Raw genomic sequence first — 18048 nt, 5'->3', positions numbered from 1 at the left:
ACCCAACCAGTACCCTTCCACTGACACCCTCCTTCGACTGACTGAACTGGTCCTCACTCTTAACAACTTCTCCTTCCAATCCTCCCACTTCCTCCAAACCAAAGGAGTAGCCATGGGCACCCGCATGGGCCCCAGCTATGCCTGCCTCTTCGTTGGATATGTGGAACAGTCCATCTTCCGCAGCTACATTGGCCCCACCCCCCACCTTTTCCTCCGCTACATCGATGATTGTATTGGCGCTACCTCGTGCTCCCACGAAGAGGTTGAACAGTTCATCCACTTTTTCTAACACCTTCCACCCCGACCTCAAATTTACCTGGACCATCTCAGACTCCTCCCTCCCCTTCCTAGACCTCTCCATTTCTATCTCGGGCAACCGACTCAACACAGACATTTACTACAAACCGACCGATTCCCACAGCTACCTAGATTACACCTCCTCCCACCCTGCCCCCTGTAAAAACGCCATCCCATATTCCCAATTCCTTCGCCTCCGCCGCATCTGCTCCCAGGAGGACCAATTCCACTACTGAACAACCCAAATGTCCTCCTTCTTCAAAGACCGCAATTTCCCCTCAGACGTGGTTGACGATGCTCTCCACCGCATCTCCTCCACTTCCCGCACCTCCGCCTTTGAGCCCCGCCCCTCCAATCACCACCAGGACAGAACCCCACTGGTCCTCACCTTCCACCCCACCAACCTCCGGATACATCGTATCATCCGCCGTCATTTCCGTCACCTGCAGACAGACCCCACCACCAGGGATATATTTCCCTCTCCACCCCTATCAGCATTCAGGAGAGACCACTCCCTCCGCGACTCCCTCGTCAGGTCCACACCCCCCACCAACCCAACCTCCACTCCCGGCACCTTCCCCTGCAACCGCAAGAAATGCAAAACTTGGACCCACACCTCCCCCCTCACCTCCCTCTAAGGCCTCAATGGATCCTTTCATATCCGTCGCAAATTCACCTGCACCTCCACATACATCATTTTCTGTATCCGTTGCACCCGATGTGGTCTCCTCTACATTGGGGAGACAGGCCGCCTACTTGGGAACGTTTCAGGGAACACCTCTGGGACACCTGCACCAACCAACCCAACTGCCTCGTGGCTGAACACTTTAACTCCCCCTCCCACTCTGCCAAGGACATGCAGGTCCTTGGCCTCCACCATCGCCAGACCCTGGCCACACGACGCGTAGGAACCCTCCAACCACATGTGATGAATGTAGATTTCTCCAGCTTCCTCATTTCCCCTCCTCCACCTTATCTTAGTTCCAACCCCTGGATTCAGCACCGCCCTCTTGACCTGCAATCTTCTTCCTGAACTCTCCGCCACCCCCCCTCTCCGGCCTATCACCCTCACCCTCACCTCCTTCCACCTATCATATCCCCAGCGCCCCTCCCCCAAATTCCCGACCCCCCTACCTTTTATCTCAGCCTGCTTGGCACACCAGCCTCATTCCTGAAGAAGGGCTTATGCCCGAAACGTCGATTTTCCTGCTCCTCGGATGCTGCCTGGCCTGCTGTGTTTTTCCAACACCACATTTTTCAACTAAAAATGTGAGGCTTCCATTTCTAATGTACCAGTTTGATTTCTAATACAACTCCATGTTTTCATTAATAAAAACAGGAAGTGCTGGAGAAACCCAGCAGGTTTGTAGCAGAGAGAAATGTTTCAAGTCTGACATGACTATTCTTCAGGACTAGAGTTTGCAATGATTTCACTGTCACTTTTATTTTAAACTGGCCCCTGGTAAAATACTGAAATCAAGTGGTCAAACTGCTAAGTGTAGAACTTGAACACATTCTCTCAATTATTATTCTAGATTTCTTGATTAACATTAGCACTACACAAATGCCAGACAATGACCATCAACAACAAAAGAGAATTTAATCACTACCCCAGAACATTCAGTGGCATCAGCACTGCTATGTCCCCACTACTAACACCCTAGGGGTTGCCATTGACCAGAATCTGAACTGGATTAGTCATTGAAGTACTGTGGTTACAAGAGCAAGTCAGAGGCTTTGAATACTCCAGTAAGTAACTCACATCCTGACTCCCCCAAAGCCTGTCCGTCACCTGCAAGGCACAAGTCAGGAGCATGACGGAATACTCTCCACTTGCTTGGATGGGGGCAGCTGTAATAACTCTCAAGAAGCTTGACACCACCATCCAGGCCAAAACAACTCGCTTGACATTACTTCCTCCACTACTGATGCTCAGTAGCAACAGTGTGTACCATATCCAAGATGCCCTGCAGAAAATCATTAAGGCTGATGTGACACCATATTCTAAACCTGCAATCTCTACCATCTAGAATGTCAAGGGCAACAGATACATGGGAACACTCCAGTTTCAAGTTCCCCTGCAAGCCACTCGCCATTCTGAGTTGGAACTATATCACGGTTTCTTCATGTCACTGGGTCAAAATCTTGGAATTCCCTCCCTAACAGCATTGTGAGCCTATCTTAATCACACGGATTGCAACAGTTCAAGAAGGCAGCTCACCATTTCCTTCACATGGGGAACTAAGGATACGCAATAAATTCTGGCCCAGCTAGCAATGCCATGACTGAATACAAAAATACAATAATATTATCAAAGCACACCAGCAACAGAACAGAACATTAATTCCAATCCTTTACACCCTGCAAATTATTGTGACTGTTTACAGTCTTAAATCCCACAAATTAATTTTTGTGCACACGATCTTCCTCTTCTCATATTCTGGACATGGTCTGATTCTGCCTGCACCTTGGTACAGGCAGCAATATTGTTGGCATTTCAATGGGAATGTTGGAGTTAGGCCAACTCTGGGAAAACGTTCTGGGGGAATGTAGGGTCCTGGTAGAAACGCCTCACCACCACAGTACTAGCAGGATTCCAGCTGGTGAGAATGATGTGTTCACATGACTCAGTGTCATCTTGCGAGTTACTTACACCAACCTGTGGGTAATTCTATACAGGAGTCCCGAATTTACAAAAGCTTTGTACTTCCAGACGCGATCCCATACGGTGGTGTAAGTTGATGAAGAGTCATCTAGACGAGAAACATTTGCTTGCTCTGTCTCCATGAGTGCTGTCTGACCTGCTGTAATTTCCAGCATTTTTTGTTATCAGTGTAGTTTTAAAGACCTGACATAAAAACAGTTTTTGTACTTATGAGCACTGCTTTACATTGTCTTCCGACTTGCATACAAATTGATTTTAGATTGGCATAGTGGCTCGGCACTTAGCTCTACTGCTTGACAATACCAGGAGCCTGGGTTCGATTCCAGTCTTGGGTGACTGGCTGCGTGGAGTTTGCACATTCTCCTCTTATCTGGCTGGGTTACATCTGTGTGCTCCAGTTTCTTCTCCCACAGTCTAAAGGTTAGGTAAGGTGGATTGGCCATGTTAAACAGCCCTGTTTATGGACATTTAGGCTATGTGGGTTAACTACGGTAAATGTGGGGTGATGGTGATCAGGTGGTTTGCTTTTCGGAGGGTCAATGCAGACTCGATGGGCTGAATGGCCTTTAGCTGCACAGTAAGGATTCCACAAATTTATGCTCCATCCTGTGTGCTAGCCCACATTTTCCATATCCAGCCTCTGCACTCTGCTACACAGTGCATATTCCATAGTCTGCATTATTTGCTATGTTTTATACTCCACCCTACATGTTGCACATTATGTCTTGTGAATTCAAGTGTTGCTTCCGTTATTCCCAGCAAATCTTATTATCAAACTCTGACATATTTATGCCTCCACTAATCAACATTTCCAATAGATCTAACCATTAACTTTGATTACCAAATTCTCCCATCACTTACCTGATCTCCAAATATTCTTCTCTGCATTAATTAGATTTTAATATAATAGATATCAATAGGAGAATGTAATGTCAGACCTACTTCACTAGCATCTGACCATTTGCTAAATGTCACTGCAGGCACATTAGTAATTAGGAATAGCATTGACCTTTCACAGAGGTTAACACTGCATGAAAATGCCAGTGTCAATTCTCATTAAATGCTCAGGCATATATCATCTCATTAACAATAGTGGAGTCAAAGGCCTCAAAGGTTTGTTTCCCCAGAGTTCTTCCTTCCTTGGTTTTTAATATCATTACAAGGTGAAGTTTTCAGGTACAGCCCAACTTCTAATCAGCGAATGGGCAATAAACTGAGTTAATATCCAACATAGAACTGTATTGTAAACTAAAGACAAGAAACAACTATTAAACCCATTTGGTCATTGTCTATGTTCCAACCTAGCTTCCTCCCACATTATCTCATCTCACATCTCAGTGAGCAGAGACCCTGATAGCTTGATGGCTACTTCTCTGAGACAGTAGATCCTTCAAAAGACATCTATCAATCTTGCAATCGCAGAGTGCAGGTTGGAATCATATACAATCATCTCATTGTGTGTGTGAAATGCGTGTAATGGCCAAGTGTCCTGAGTCCAAATGCTGGTCATATGCTTCAATGGGTGCAGAGCTGAGACTCCAAGATCGCGCCGGGGTCAGGGATGATGGTATATATCGGGATATACCAGCATGGGGGCATACTTATGTCTAAAGCGAGTAACAAAATTGGGCTAGCATTAGATGAGAGGGGCACAATAAGGGCAAGGTAGATTGTTAACGATATGAGTTTGGGATGATCACATGAGGAAACTTACTTGACCTTGCAGGGAGACACCTTCCATGAAACTCAATGAAAATGACTTTGCCAAATAATATTCAGCTCCATGTTTCTGTAACAGTATCTGGGTGATTGTTTTAGTAAATCTAGACATCTACTCTGCTTCCTTGTAACCTGACCCCTTTCCAAGTTTACAATCCTCAGCTTGTGGCTCCCTGAGTAATGGTCTTGAACAATACTAAAATACGCCTCTTGTTCTACTCTCTCTGCCAAATTGAAAGCTGTGTGGATCAAGTCCAGCCTAGAACCGCCTCTAAGAAACTGGACATGTTTGGGATGAAGAGGAGTCTATTCAGCTACTTGAGGCTACACAGGACTTCAATTAATTCAAGACTGATCTGTATCCATCCTCACTCTACTTGCATTTGTCCATAATCCTTAAAACCATTGCTGAAATTTCTCCTAAAAGGAGACTTCCAATTAAGCTAGACTTCATAGCCTTTCTTATAAGAGAACATTCCTGATATCTGCTGTGAGAGGAAGTCCTTCTTGACATCACACTTAGAAGCTTAGATCTAATCTAAACTTGTACCTTAATAGTGTAGCTCATATTACAGGAATAAAATCTGAAGACAAAATGTAAAATGGCCATCAACGTGGGTCACCCAACCAAAATAAAATCCAGAATTGCTTCAGAGTAAAAGTAAAAACAATCTAAGACTCCCACCTTGCACCTGTAGATTGAGAAGAATTTCATCTGATCCCCAGTTATTACTTGTCACGCAGCTATAGTACCCAGAATCCTCTGCTTTCACAGTGCGGATGACAAAGCTTCCATTGTTAAAGATGCTTCTCCGTCCATCGGTCACTACAGGGCTGGGTGTTCCATTACTAAACCAGAGGAAAGCAGAGGGATTGGTCTGACAGTGTACAATGACAACCAAACGTAGCACAAACTGTGAGACAAAACCTGGTTCAACTCATCGGAGATAACATTCAGGGAGTGCTAAACAGAGCTTCTCTTAGCTGCCTCATCAGTGATTAAACGGGGTGACATGGTGGCTCAGTGGTTAGCTGTCTCATAGTGCCAGTGACCTGAGGTCAATTCCACCCTCGGGCGACTGGCCGTGTGAAGTAAGCATGTTCCTTCCTCAGCAAAAACATGTGCAGGTTATGTGGATTGGCCATGCTACAATGTCCACGGATTGTCAGGCTAGATGGATCAGCTACGGTAAATGCAAGGTTATAGGGATGGAGTGGGTCTGGGTGGGATGCTGTTCGGAGGGGTGGTATGGACTCGATGGGCCAAATGGCCATCTTCCACACTGTAGGGTTTTGTGATTCTGTGAATTTCTCCATTACTCGCTCCCTTCCCAGCACTCACCTGATTGGTCCTGGTGAGTATGATCCCACTCACTTTGATTCTGAGGGCTCCTGCTTGGTTGTAGTCCCAGCAGTGGCCAATGATGCTAGGAATGATGGTTAAATCCAGTCAGGGCACCAAGAAGTGGCCAAGACAGGCTTGCTACCTATCCCCAATCTTTTGAATAGTAGTCAGTGCCTCCGCTGCCTACTAACCAGTCAGTAGGCAGGTTAGTAGTCTTCACGCATGAAGACATGAATTGGCCAGCCCTCATCACCCAGAAATATGCACGTGCTTCACTTGCAGTGGTTACATCCCTAGCTGGCAGTTTTGATGCTGCAGCTTCCTACGCTGGGTACAGACTCTCCAATTACCTGTTCTTCATCCATTTGATTGTAGGGGTTGGGTCTCCAACTGCTTTACAGGGCAACACGATATCCCGCATCCATGGCGTGGTCACGGTGCCACTGAATGTCAGTATCCGGGCTGGTGCTGATAACAATCACAACAGCAAGTTAAAACCTTATCCTGCTTAAAGGAATCAAAGAGTATGGGGGAAAAGCGGGAACAGGGTACTGATTTGAATGGCCATCCATGGTCAGATTGAACAATGGATGCAGGCTTGGAGGGCCGAATGGCCTACACTTGTTCCTATTTCCTAAGCTCCCATATTTTGCATCTTTCATCGAAGTATAGAATGAAAGTTGACGCAGAAGCCATCAGCAACATCCAAGGTAGATGAGGCCCCTCATTAGGGGAATGAGAGCTGACTGAATTGAAATAGAGGGCCGGGTGTCTTAAGGGGTGGAATCTCACAGACTGTCACACTGCTCCTTTCCTGACAAAACAAGAGAGCTCTGCCTTGTTGACAGGAGAGTCTGATCAGGGTCCTTCAAAAATGGAGAGCCATAATTCCATTCTGAAAGGTCGCCATTTGCAATGGCTGGGTGCAAGACAAACCATCTTTCGATTTGTAATAGTAGGCTGCTGCTAGTTTCTCTAATGTATAGGTGAAGTATTTCAGAGATCCACTTTGTCAGCTGCTGTTAAAGGGCCAGTACGAAAGGTGCCAGATGGGTAATGGGATAGGGGACCAGGTAAGTAAGTTGCCAGGTGGATAGGGAGCCAGGAATAGGTTGCAAGGAGGGGACAGTGCTGTGGGTTAGGGTAGCAGGTGAGTAGGATGACAAGGGGATCAGGTGAGTGTTTGAGTGCTTAGAGTAGTTCAGAGTCCGTGAGAGATTTCAGGTCTGAACAATTAGGGGAGGGGTTAGAGAGGGTACTGTCTCAACAGATGACGAGGTGCTGGATCCAGTGGTGGAGTGGGTTGGGGTCCCGGTGGGTGGGTAGTGGAGGGGGGTCGAAGGGGGTCACAGCCTGGCATGGGGACTGGAGTGGGTTACGTGTCAGATTTGGATGGAGAAGGGGCTAGGTCCTAGGACAGGCAAGGGAATTTCGGCTCCACAGTAAGGAAACTTTTCAAGTTGTAGGGGGAATGTGGAAGGTACCGAGGGGATAATCTGTCCCGTGGCATGAGTACCTCATTCAGCAAAAGTTAGGTTCGGGGTGGTTGGGCCAGGAGTGCTTGTATCAGGTCACAGGGTGTCAACTCAGGGTCTGTAGGGTGGCGAGGTGTGAGGGTCAGTGGAAGGTGCAGCTGGGGTATGTGAGTTAAGTTAGGGCTTCAGTTTAACAGTCACTCAGGAGTTGGTTATTTCTGGTGAGGCCATATGGTAGAGCTCAGGAATAAGAAGGATACAGTCACTTTGATGGGATTGTACTACAGGCCTCCAACAGCCAGGGGGAGATAGAGGAACAGATATCTGGACAGATTGTGGAAAAAAAGTAAAAACAACAGGGTTGTTGTGTTGGGTGAGTTTAAATTCCCCTATATTGACCTAAGTCTCCTTTAGTGCCACGGATTTGGATAAGGGGAGTTTGTCATGTGCATCCAGGATGGTTTTTTGAAACAATATGTGGATGGTCCAATAAGGACAAGGGCCTTATTAGACCTGGTACTGGGGAATGAGCCCAGCCAGTTTCAGTGGAGGAGCATTTTGGGAACAGTGACCACAACTCTGTAACGTTTAAGTCACTTCTGGATGAGGATAAAAGTAGTCCTTGAGTGTAAAATGGGGGTGGGTGGGCGGGCAGGGAGGGAAGGCTAATTACAACAATATTAGGGATGACAGGAAAAATTGTGAGCTTAGCGTGGTAGGCTAGGTGGGGTTAACCATGGTAAATGCAGGGTTGCGGGAATAGGGTGGGGGGACAAGAATTTGAGTGGGATGCTCTTTGGAGGGTTGGTGCAGACTCAATGGGCCTAATGGCCTCTTTTCGCACTGTAGGGATTCTAAATGCCTGGAATGCGATGCCAGAGGAGGTGATGGAGGCAGATACAATAGCAATGTCTAAGAGGCATCTTGGCAGATACATGGATAGGCAGGGAATATGGACTGTGTAGAGGCAAAAGGATTTTAGTTTAGAAAGGCATCATGTGTCGGCAGGCTTGGTGGGCCAAAGGGCCTGTTCTTGCACTGTACTGTTCTTTGTTAACACTTTCTGAGTAACTGTTGATATAACCAGAGCAGAACCCTCCAAATTCTCCAACTTAAATGGATCTTTGCAGAGGGTTAAATGCACTGGGGAGCTGCACAACAATCTAAAGTACAAAGCTCCTTCCTAATCTGACCTCAAGTGAAGGGCTTGTATTATGCACAGAGGGCCTGTAAAATCCTAAAAATAATGGAAGTAACATATAAAAAAACATCCACCAGGAGGGTAAATCACTTCTTAATTTCTTCTGGGACACAGACCTTCAACTGGTAATTGGGGAAAGATTATTTTTTCTACAATGTACATAATTCAAACATTGGCTAGGCTGGGAAGATCATACTCAGGACAGCAAATTATTATTCTTTCTTAGGAAGTGAGCATCACTGACAAAATCAGTATTTGTTGCCCATCCCTTGAACTGTGTGGCTTGCCAACCCATCCCAGGGCCATTTAAGAGACAGCCATATTGCTGTGGATCTGGAGTCCCACACAGACTAGAGCAGCTACATAAGAAATCCGACTTGTGCAACACAGAACATCACAGTGGGGGACCGACTGCGTCAGATTGAGGTATAAATGTCACCAAAGCCACTCTAGAACATTACCTTTTGCCAGTGGCTCCACAGTAATGATCTCACTGGAGTTCCCTCTCCCTGCTGCAGTGATTGCGACAACCCAGATGCTGTACTGGCGGTTCTGGCTGAGGTTAGGAATGCGGTAATAGAATGAGTCCGGTGAGGCTTCAAATTCACTGATTATCTGGGAAGGAAAACAAAGCCACTTACTGGTGCCTCACAGAAACCGAAGATCAATTAAAGTGTCAACTTTTCACAGAGCTTTGTCAATCAATTGAAAAGATACTGATCTCCAACAATAAGATGCCTCATGCCTGTGACAAGTTTAATTCGGGAGGGCCCCGGTGTGTTGGCAATTGGTAAACCAACATTCTTTTTGCTGTGGAACTTAAAAGTCGGTGGCTGCTGATTCTCATGTTGGCTGAGCCCACACTGTCTGACATGACCCTAAGGTCAGTATGACTGTCAATGACAAGAAACAAACAAAACAAAGATATTTGGTTTAACAAGTTCCATTCCCTGGAAGCAAAGAGCCTGAAGGATTATTTAATAGAAAATTCTAACAAACTTGAAGGGATTTTGGAGCTTCCCTGATACTTATTGCTCTGTGCTTTTAGAAGCTCTCAACTCCCTCTCTATAATTTGCCTCATGTATCTTGCCTCCTTTAGGTTGCTCCTTGAAGACTCATCCTTTGGAGGAAGTTTTCACTTACCTATCCTAATACCTCCTTTACCTGGCTCCACATCTAATTTGGTTTGATCATACTCCTGTGAAACACATGGAAATGTTTTACAATGTCAATGGTATTATAAAGCTAAAAATCACACAACCTTAGGTTATAGTCCAACAGGTTTATTTGGAAGCACAAGATTACCTACAGTGTGGAAACAGGCCCTTTGGCCCAACCAGTACACACTGATCCTCCAAAGAGTAACCCACCCAGACCCTAGCTTTCAGAGTGCTGCCCATCAGCTACCTGATGAAAGAGCGGCGCTCCGAAAGCTAGTGCTTCCAATTAACCCTGTTGGACTATATCCTGGTGTTGTGTGATTTTTAACTTTGTCCACCTCAGTCTAACACCGGCTCCTCTGTGTAATGGTATTATAGTGATGGCCACAGTTATTCCACAGTTGAAATTTTGCTGAAATTTTGAAATTCTTTTCTTTCATTTCCTATGAATGTTGGCTGCTGACTTCGAGCACTTAGAGATAAAGATTCCCTTTAGCTGCAATGCGGGAGTGACAATTGGATAGTTCATCATCTGTGACTCTCACAGCAAACCAGTGTACAAATCCAGGCTAGTAACACAAGTACCTGGCACACGTGTATACATACATGCACATACACAGACACACGCACACACACACAAAAAATCTGAAATTAAAAGTATAACAATGACTATGAATCCACTGTCGATTGTTGGAAAAAACCCATCTGGTTCACTAATGTTTTTTAGGGAAGGAAATCTAACATTCTTACCTGGTCTGGCCTACATGTGTCTCCAGATCCACAGCAATGTGATTAACCCTTAATTGCCCTCTGGACAATTAGGGATGGGCAATAAATGCTGACCTAGCCAGCAATGGCTTCATCCAGTGAATGAATTTTAAAAAACACCTCAGTTCACTAGAATACCTTTTTCCACTTGCAGAGACCAGGGGAGAATGGGCTTTTTATTCCTACGTTCTTGTGTATTATTAACAGGGTAAGACACAGAACATATCTGTCTTGTGGCGACTGTACTCACATGGAGTAATTTAATGTAGCAACATACAAGGGTTGATCCTCAATTAATATCAGTGGAACGTTTCTCAAGTGTCTGGTGGGTGGGGTCAGGGGTTTGGGGAGTGAGGGTAAACATTTTACACAAAGTCACGGCATGGTGGTGCAGTGGTTAGCACTGCTGCCTCACAGCACCAGGGTCCCAGGTTCGATTCCAGCCTTGGGCGACTGTCTGTGTGGAGTTTGCACATTCTCCCTGTGTCTGCGTGGGTTTCCTCTGGGTGCTCTGGTTTCCTCCCACAGTCCAAAGATGGGCAGGTCAGGTGAATTGGCCATGCTAAATTGTCCGTCGTGTTAGGGTAGTCAGAGGGAAATGGGTCTGGGTGGGTTGCTCTTCGAAGGGTCGGTGTAGACTGGTTGGGTTGAAGGGCCTGTTTAGATTAGGGAATCTAATCTAAAAAAAAGAGGTGTTTCCTGTTAGTGATTTCTCTATTTCTCAGCCCAGAGTTCTATTTCTCATCCCCTCTTAAGTATTTCCAAACATTTTCTCTTGTTATTGAAGGTGTACTCTGTGCCTGATTGCCTGATTTCAGCAGAACAATAGCTGGTAAGGATGTCAGGAACCCAGTGCTTGACAGAAGACCACCCTGTACAATACTGTCACTATAGAAGCATGTATGAAGAAGACCTCAGTGCTTGAGGATCAGGTTTAAAGTCAGTTCATGTACATCCCTGCTCGGTAACACTGAAAGGAGCCAACCTCACTAAACACTGAGCTCACTAATTTATACCCAGTTAAGCTGCCTACTGCACAGAAGTGAGGACTCTCACACTGTAGGGCAAAGTAGGGCTAAGCTCTTTGTGATGACAATGACTGAATAAAATAAGAGGGGAGAGCATGCTTAATTCTGTGCGATAGTCTTATTGAGCTATTCTAGCAAACCTTACAGGTACATGTGATATTAAACAGTAATACAGAGAAGTATATCAACATAATGTGAAATAGAAGGATGTTGGTGAAAGCTGAAATCAGGTCTCGTGTTATGAAGAAATCTTCCGAATGGGAATCCAACCCACACAAGGTAACTTCAGCTAAGGGATGATGATTCATTCAAGAGTATTCAATGCTGGGGCAGATAGAGTAAGGACAGATGATTTTCCATTCCCTTCCAGAATTTCAAAAGAAGTCAAGGATATTAGTTACTTCAGAATACAGCAATGGTCCGGTCTGACTCACTGCAGAGTAATGCACATTTTCTTCCGCTGATGACAATGAAATAGTTGCTCCTTTTAGATTAACAGAACATCTAAGGAAGGCAAAGGTTAAGAAAACAGTAAATAATTAATCAAAGAGCTTACTAATTTATACTCAGATAAGTGGCATACGACAAAACTGAGGGCTCTCACTGTAAAATATTCAGGCCTATCTGCTCATGAAGAACTCAGGATTGTTTTACATTACAAAGGATAGGCTCAGGAAACATCCTGTAGCTGTGATTGTGACATGAAGCATATATAGAGTAATCCCCAAGGAAGTGTACAACAACCATTTTCATTTATATAGAGACTTCAATTGAGTAATACTCTCCAAGCTGCTTGAGAGAAATGTTATTATAGACTTATATGACACTGAACAAAATTGGAAAATGTAAGGATAGTCATTTTTTATTCACCTAATTATGTGGATATTGATGTCACCCAGCATTTATTGCCCTTCTCCAGTTGCCCTCAAGAAGATAATGGTTATTGTGTAACTTCTGACAGCTAGTACTCTGGATACCTTTAAGAGACATGCTTATGATATCATCACCATATCATAACATGTAACCCAAGGATATAAAGATCTAAGTTTCCATCTTAACTAGGACCATTTGGTGCATGACATGCTTATGACATGTTTACATCTCTGTGAAGTGCCTATGACTGGAATATACTTCTATACCAAACATCGATTGAATCTTTTATTAAAGTGTTACCCATATTCAGTTCTTATGTTACAGAAGCTCAGGCCTCAGGCGACTGACTGTGTGGAGTTTGCACGTTCTCCCCGTGTCTGCGTGGGTTTCCTCCGGGTGCTCCGGTTTCCTCCCACAGTCCAAAAAGATGTGCAGGGTCAGGTGAATTGGCCATGCTAAATTGCCCGTAGTGTTAGGTAAGGGGTAAATGTAGGGGTATGGGTGGGTTTCGCTTCGGCGGGTCGGTGTGGACTTGTTGGGCCGAAGGGCCTGTTTCTACACTGTAATCTAATCTAAAAAAAAAAGCTAACAACTTTTGCAGTATCAGATGCAAACACCTTTTTGGAGGCAAAAGTGTCCAACATAGTGAAAGATCATGGTGGTAAGGTATAGTGGTCTCAGTTATAAATGAGTCTAAGTTCTTTGTCGCAGACACATGGAAACCCTTCTGAAAATCAGACAGCCGTAGACTTGGAGCTATTGGAAAATAACAGCACTGATTTCTCCCAGTCAAGACCTTCAGATTTAATAGGCAGAAGACAGACCTTGCTTCTGTGTCAGGTACAAGTTCTGTCCAGCTCGAAGCCCTGTCTCTCACAAAGAAAAATCAGCTTGCTTTCCTATTTAAAAATCATAAAATGGTAGTCAAAGGCTCATTATAAATACAGAGCCCTCTTGATTACACTTACAGCATTTAAACACTAAAATGTATCATGATAACCTAAGGTAGTCTACCTGTGTGCTGAGATTGGTTATTTTCAGCAGTTTTGTTCCCTCAATTTAGCACCAGGAATTAATTCGCAGCATTAGCGCACTCAGTCTCTCTGTTGACAATAAGGAAGATCCAGAAATAATCTGGGAAGTATTCAAAGACCTGCTCAAGGCACTATTCAACTTCAGGTTTAACAGCTTTCAACTTATATCATAGACAGAATCTCCAGGAGTTCAATTTTGTTGCAAGATGCCATAATGACAGGTGAGAGTGTGATTTCTTTGATACTATTGGTGTTTTGCTTGAAGGCAGACTGAGGTAAGTCAACATGGATTCAACACTTTAGGTGCAGCCACCTCTCTTGCTATGGTTAGTAACATGCACCAAATTAACAAGACCTGTCATGGATATTGTTTGTCACACCTACCCAAAATCTATTCACAGCTTTTACAGATCTGCAAAGTATGTGACACACGCAGAAAGTCTAATGCCAAAAGCAAAACCAAGTCCTACATCAAAACACAGGTGGCCAACAAGACAGTACAGCACCTCAACAAGGGCAGCAAGGGAAGTCTCAGGAATATGTACAAATGCAAACACATCACTGAAGTGGAAAATCAAATGCGTGAAAGGCCAATTTTGGAAGATGAAGCTTTCATCCTGTTTTCTCACAAATCATGTCAATGGTATAAGGTGCTGAGAAGCTTTTACGACCATTAACATCATATGTACTGAAAAAATAGGCTTATACACCTTAAAAGCTAAAATCAACACAGTAGCTGATTCCAAGATATTAACACTATACACTCTGAAATACATATACTTTAGCAAATGGCACTGTATGTTACTACTTACGATAGACAGTCTCACAGCACTTAATATATCACCAATTCTGTACATTGGGACCATCACAATGCAGTGTCAACACACAAGTTCACTTTGGCGTCCTAAAATCTTCAACCTGGTAGATCCCAAAGGTCTAGTAGTGGAAGGTGTGCTCTATGCACATCTATGCACAGATGTCAGTATGATCAAGATTATGAGATTCAGTCCACACCCACTGTAGTGGACCAGACCAGGCATGACTCAACAAATCAATCAAATTTAATGACACTCGTAAGGTAAGTCTGTTACACTTCTTTCAGAGCCGATGTGAATGGATGTAATCAGGAACTCCATTAAGCATCTCTAAAGTTGCAACAGACCAGTATCCAGGGGATTTCCTGACAACATTAAGGAAGTACCTGAGGACGTTTTTTTCTCCACAGCTGCTGACAGACCTGCTGTGTTTCTCTAGCTATTTCTGTTTTGCATGTTCTGAAGATTATTTGTTTACTTTAGCCACACAGAAACTAACTTGGTGTATCACGACCAGTCACTTGCAAGAGCAAAAAACATCCAACACCAACACCAGGATACTATGTCCATGTTACATTCGGCACACGTGGGTATTGAATGCACAAGAGGGCTAACATGTGAATCTATGGACTGACCAAGAATAAACGATCAGTCCTCAGCAAAGGACTCACCTTCATCCCCCTCCATCCACGCATCAATGAATTTAATACACGCCATGACGTCGAACAATTCTTCCGTTGCCTCCAAGCTTACTTTCACAATCAGGATGCCCGCCCATCTTCCGAGGACCCCTTCGCCAACCTCCAACACACTGCATCCACCTGGACACCCCGCGCTGGCCTATTACCTGCCCTTGACCTCTTCATTTCCAACTGCCGCCGGGACATTAACCGCCTCAACCTGTCGACCCCCCTCTCCCACTCCAACCTCTCACCCTCACAACGCGCAGCCCTCCAATCCCTCTGCTCCAATCCCAACCTCACCATCAAGCCAGCGGATAAAGGGGGCACAGTGGTAGTCTGGCGCACTGACCTCTACACCGCTGAAGCCAAACGCCAAACTCAAGGACACCTCTTCCTACTGCCCCCTCGACCGTGACCCCACCCCCCATCACCAAACCATCATCTCCCAGACCATACAGAACCTCATCACCTCAGGAGATCTCCCACCCACAGCTTCCAACCTCATAGTCCGGGAACCCTGCACTGCCCAGTTCTACCTCCTTCCCAAGATCCACAAGCCTGACCACCCTGGCTGACCCATTGTCTCAGCATGCTCCTGCCCCACTGAACTCATCTCTACCTACCTTGACACTGTCCTATCCCCCCAGTCCAGGAACTCCCCACATACGTTCGAGATACCACCCATGCCCTCCATCTCCTCCAAGACTTCCGTTTCCCCGGCCCCCCAATGCCTCATCTTCACCATGGATATCCAATCCCTCTACTTCTCCATCCGCCATGACCAGGGCCTCCAAGCCCTCAGTTTTTTCCTCTCCAGACATCCCCAACAGTACCCTTCCACCGACACTCTCATTCGTTTGGCCGAACTGGTCCTCACCCTTAACAATTTCTCCTTTGAATCCTCCCACTTCCTCCAGACCAAAGGGGTGGTCATGGGCACACGTATGGGCCCCAGCTATGCCTGTCTCTTTGTTGGCTACGTAGAGCAGTTGATCTTCCGTAATTACACCGGCACCATTTCCCACCTCTTCCTCCGCTACATTGATGACTGCATTGGCGCCACCTCGTGCTCCCGCGAGGAGGTTGAGCAATTCATCAACTTCACCAACACATTCCACCCTGACCTTAAATTTACCTGGACCATCTCTGACACCTCCCTACCCTTCCTGGACCTCTCCATCTCCATTACTGACGACCGACTTGACACTGACATTTTTTACAAACCCAGCGACTCCCACAGCTACCTGGATTACACCTCTTCCCACCCTACCCCTTGCAAAAATGCCATCCCGTATTCCCAATTCCTCCACCTCTGCCATATCTGCTCCCAGGAGGACCAGTTCCACCACAGAACACACCAGATGGCCTCCTCCTTTAGAGACCGCAATTTCCCTTCCCACGTGGTTAAAGATGCCCTCCAACGCATCTCGTCCACATCCCACACCTCCGCCCTCAGACCCCACCCCTCCAACCGTAACAAGGACAGAATGCCCCTGGTGCTCACCTTCCACCCTACCAACCTTCGCATAAACCAAATCATCCGCCGACATTTCGCCACCTCCAAACAGACCCCACCACCATTTCCCTCCCCACCCTTCTCTGCCTTCCGCAAAGACCGTTCCCTCCGTGACAACCTGGTCAAGTCCAAGCCCCCCTACAACCCACCCTCCCATCCTGGCACTTTCCCCTGCCACCGCAGGAACTGTAAAACCTGCGCCCACACCTCCTCCCTCACCTCTATCCAAGGCCCTAAAGGAGCCTTCCACATCCATCAAAGTTTTACTTGCACATCCACTAATATCATTTATTGTATCCGTTGCTCCCCATGTGGTCTCCTCTACATTGGGCAGACTGGACGCCTCCTAGCAGAGCGCTTTAGGGAACATCTCCGGGACACCCGCACCAATCAACCACACCGCCCCGTGGCCCAACATTTCAACTCCCCCTCCCACTCTGCCGAGGACATGGAGGTCCTGGGCCTCCTTCACCGCCGCGCTCTCACCACCAGACGCCTGGAGGAAGAACGCCTCATCTTCCGCCTCTGAACACTTCAACCCCAGGGCATCAATGTGGACTTCAACAGTTTCCTCATTTCTCCTTCCCCCACCTCACCCTAGTTCCAAACTTGCAGCTCAGCACTGTCCCCATGACTTGTCCGGACTTGTCCTACCTGCCTATCTCCTTTTCCACCTATCCACTCCACCCTCTCCTCCCTGACCTATCACCTTCATCCCCTCCCCCACTCACCTATTGTACTCTATGCTACTCTCTCCCCACCCCCACCCTCCTCTAGCTTATCTCTCCACGCTCCGGGCTCACTGCCTTTATTCCTGATGAAGGGCTTTTGCCCGAAACGTCGATTTCGAAGCTCCTTGGATGCTGCCTGAACTGCTGTGCTCTTCCAGCACCACTAACCCAGAATCTGGTTTCCAGCGTCTGCAGTCATTGTTTTTACCTCGTTGATTTTAACCCTACTGCGAATCCTCTTGCAAGGATGCCTGCCTTGAAGAGGTTATTCATTGTCTCATGAATGCATGTGAGACTTGCCAAACATGTTAACGCCAATCGCCAGGGAGTCTCTGCATCCACATGATGTTCATTCCACTTCTTAGATGAATTAAACAGCAGATCTATTCATAATGAAGAGGTATGTTTACATCTTGGTGATGGATTACTTTTCCAAATTTCCCATTGTTCAATGATTTAACAACATAATGAGTGCAGTCATCACTGCTATTTTCAGTTTATTTGGCATAGCAGAAAGATTATTGTCTGAGAATAAACTGCAGTTTGTTCAGAAACCACTTCAAGCCATGTGTGCTAAATAGGGAGTGACCCATATTATATTATCACCCCACTATCCTCCCTCAAATGGTTTAGCAGAGCATACAAACAAAGCAATTATTATCAACTGTCAAACCAATTATTATCAACTGATATAAGGTCAGAATTGGGGATGTTCGCTGATGATTGTACAATGTTCA

At 45.8% G+C, this 18048-nt stretch overlaps 1 protein-coding gene across 5 annotated transcripts in view; it reads right to left on the bottom strand.

Moving 5' to 3' along the window:
* Window positions 1–18048, bottom strand: part of LOC122555394 (cell adhesion molecule DSCAM) — a 706376-nt gene that overhangs the window by 81924 nt on the left and 606404 nt on the right. For all 5 annotated transcript variants that reach the window (XM_087992496.1, XM_043701363.2, XM_087992497.1 and 2 more), the window contains 3 exons: window positions 9164–9317; window positions 6377–6494; window positions 5367–5530 (listed from right to left, as the gene is read on the bottom strand). In XM_087992496.1, coding sequence (XP_087848622.1) covers window positions 5367–5530; window positions 6377–6494; window positions 9164–9317 — 436 coding nt within the window. The remainder of the gene's footprint in view (window positions 1–5366; window positions 5531–6376; window positions 6495–9163; window positions 9318–18048) is intronic.

This window comes from Chiloscyllium plagiosum, unplaced genomic scaffold (assembly GCF_037043375.1).
Source record: "Chiloscyllium plagiosum isolate Xiang-an unplaced genomic scaffold, Cpla_swu_hap1 HiC_scaffold_12, whole genome shotgun sequence".
Taxonomy (NCBI): domain Eukaryota; kingdom Metazoa; phylum Chordata; class Chondrichthyes; order Orectolobiformes; family Hemiscylliidae; genus Chiloscyllium; species Chiloscyllium plagiosum.
This window is presented reverse-complemented; position numbering and strand designations above follow the sequence as displayed.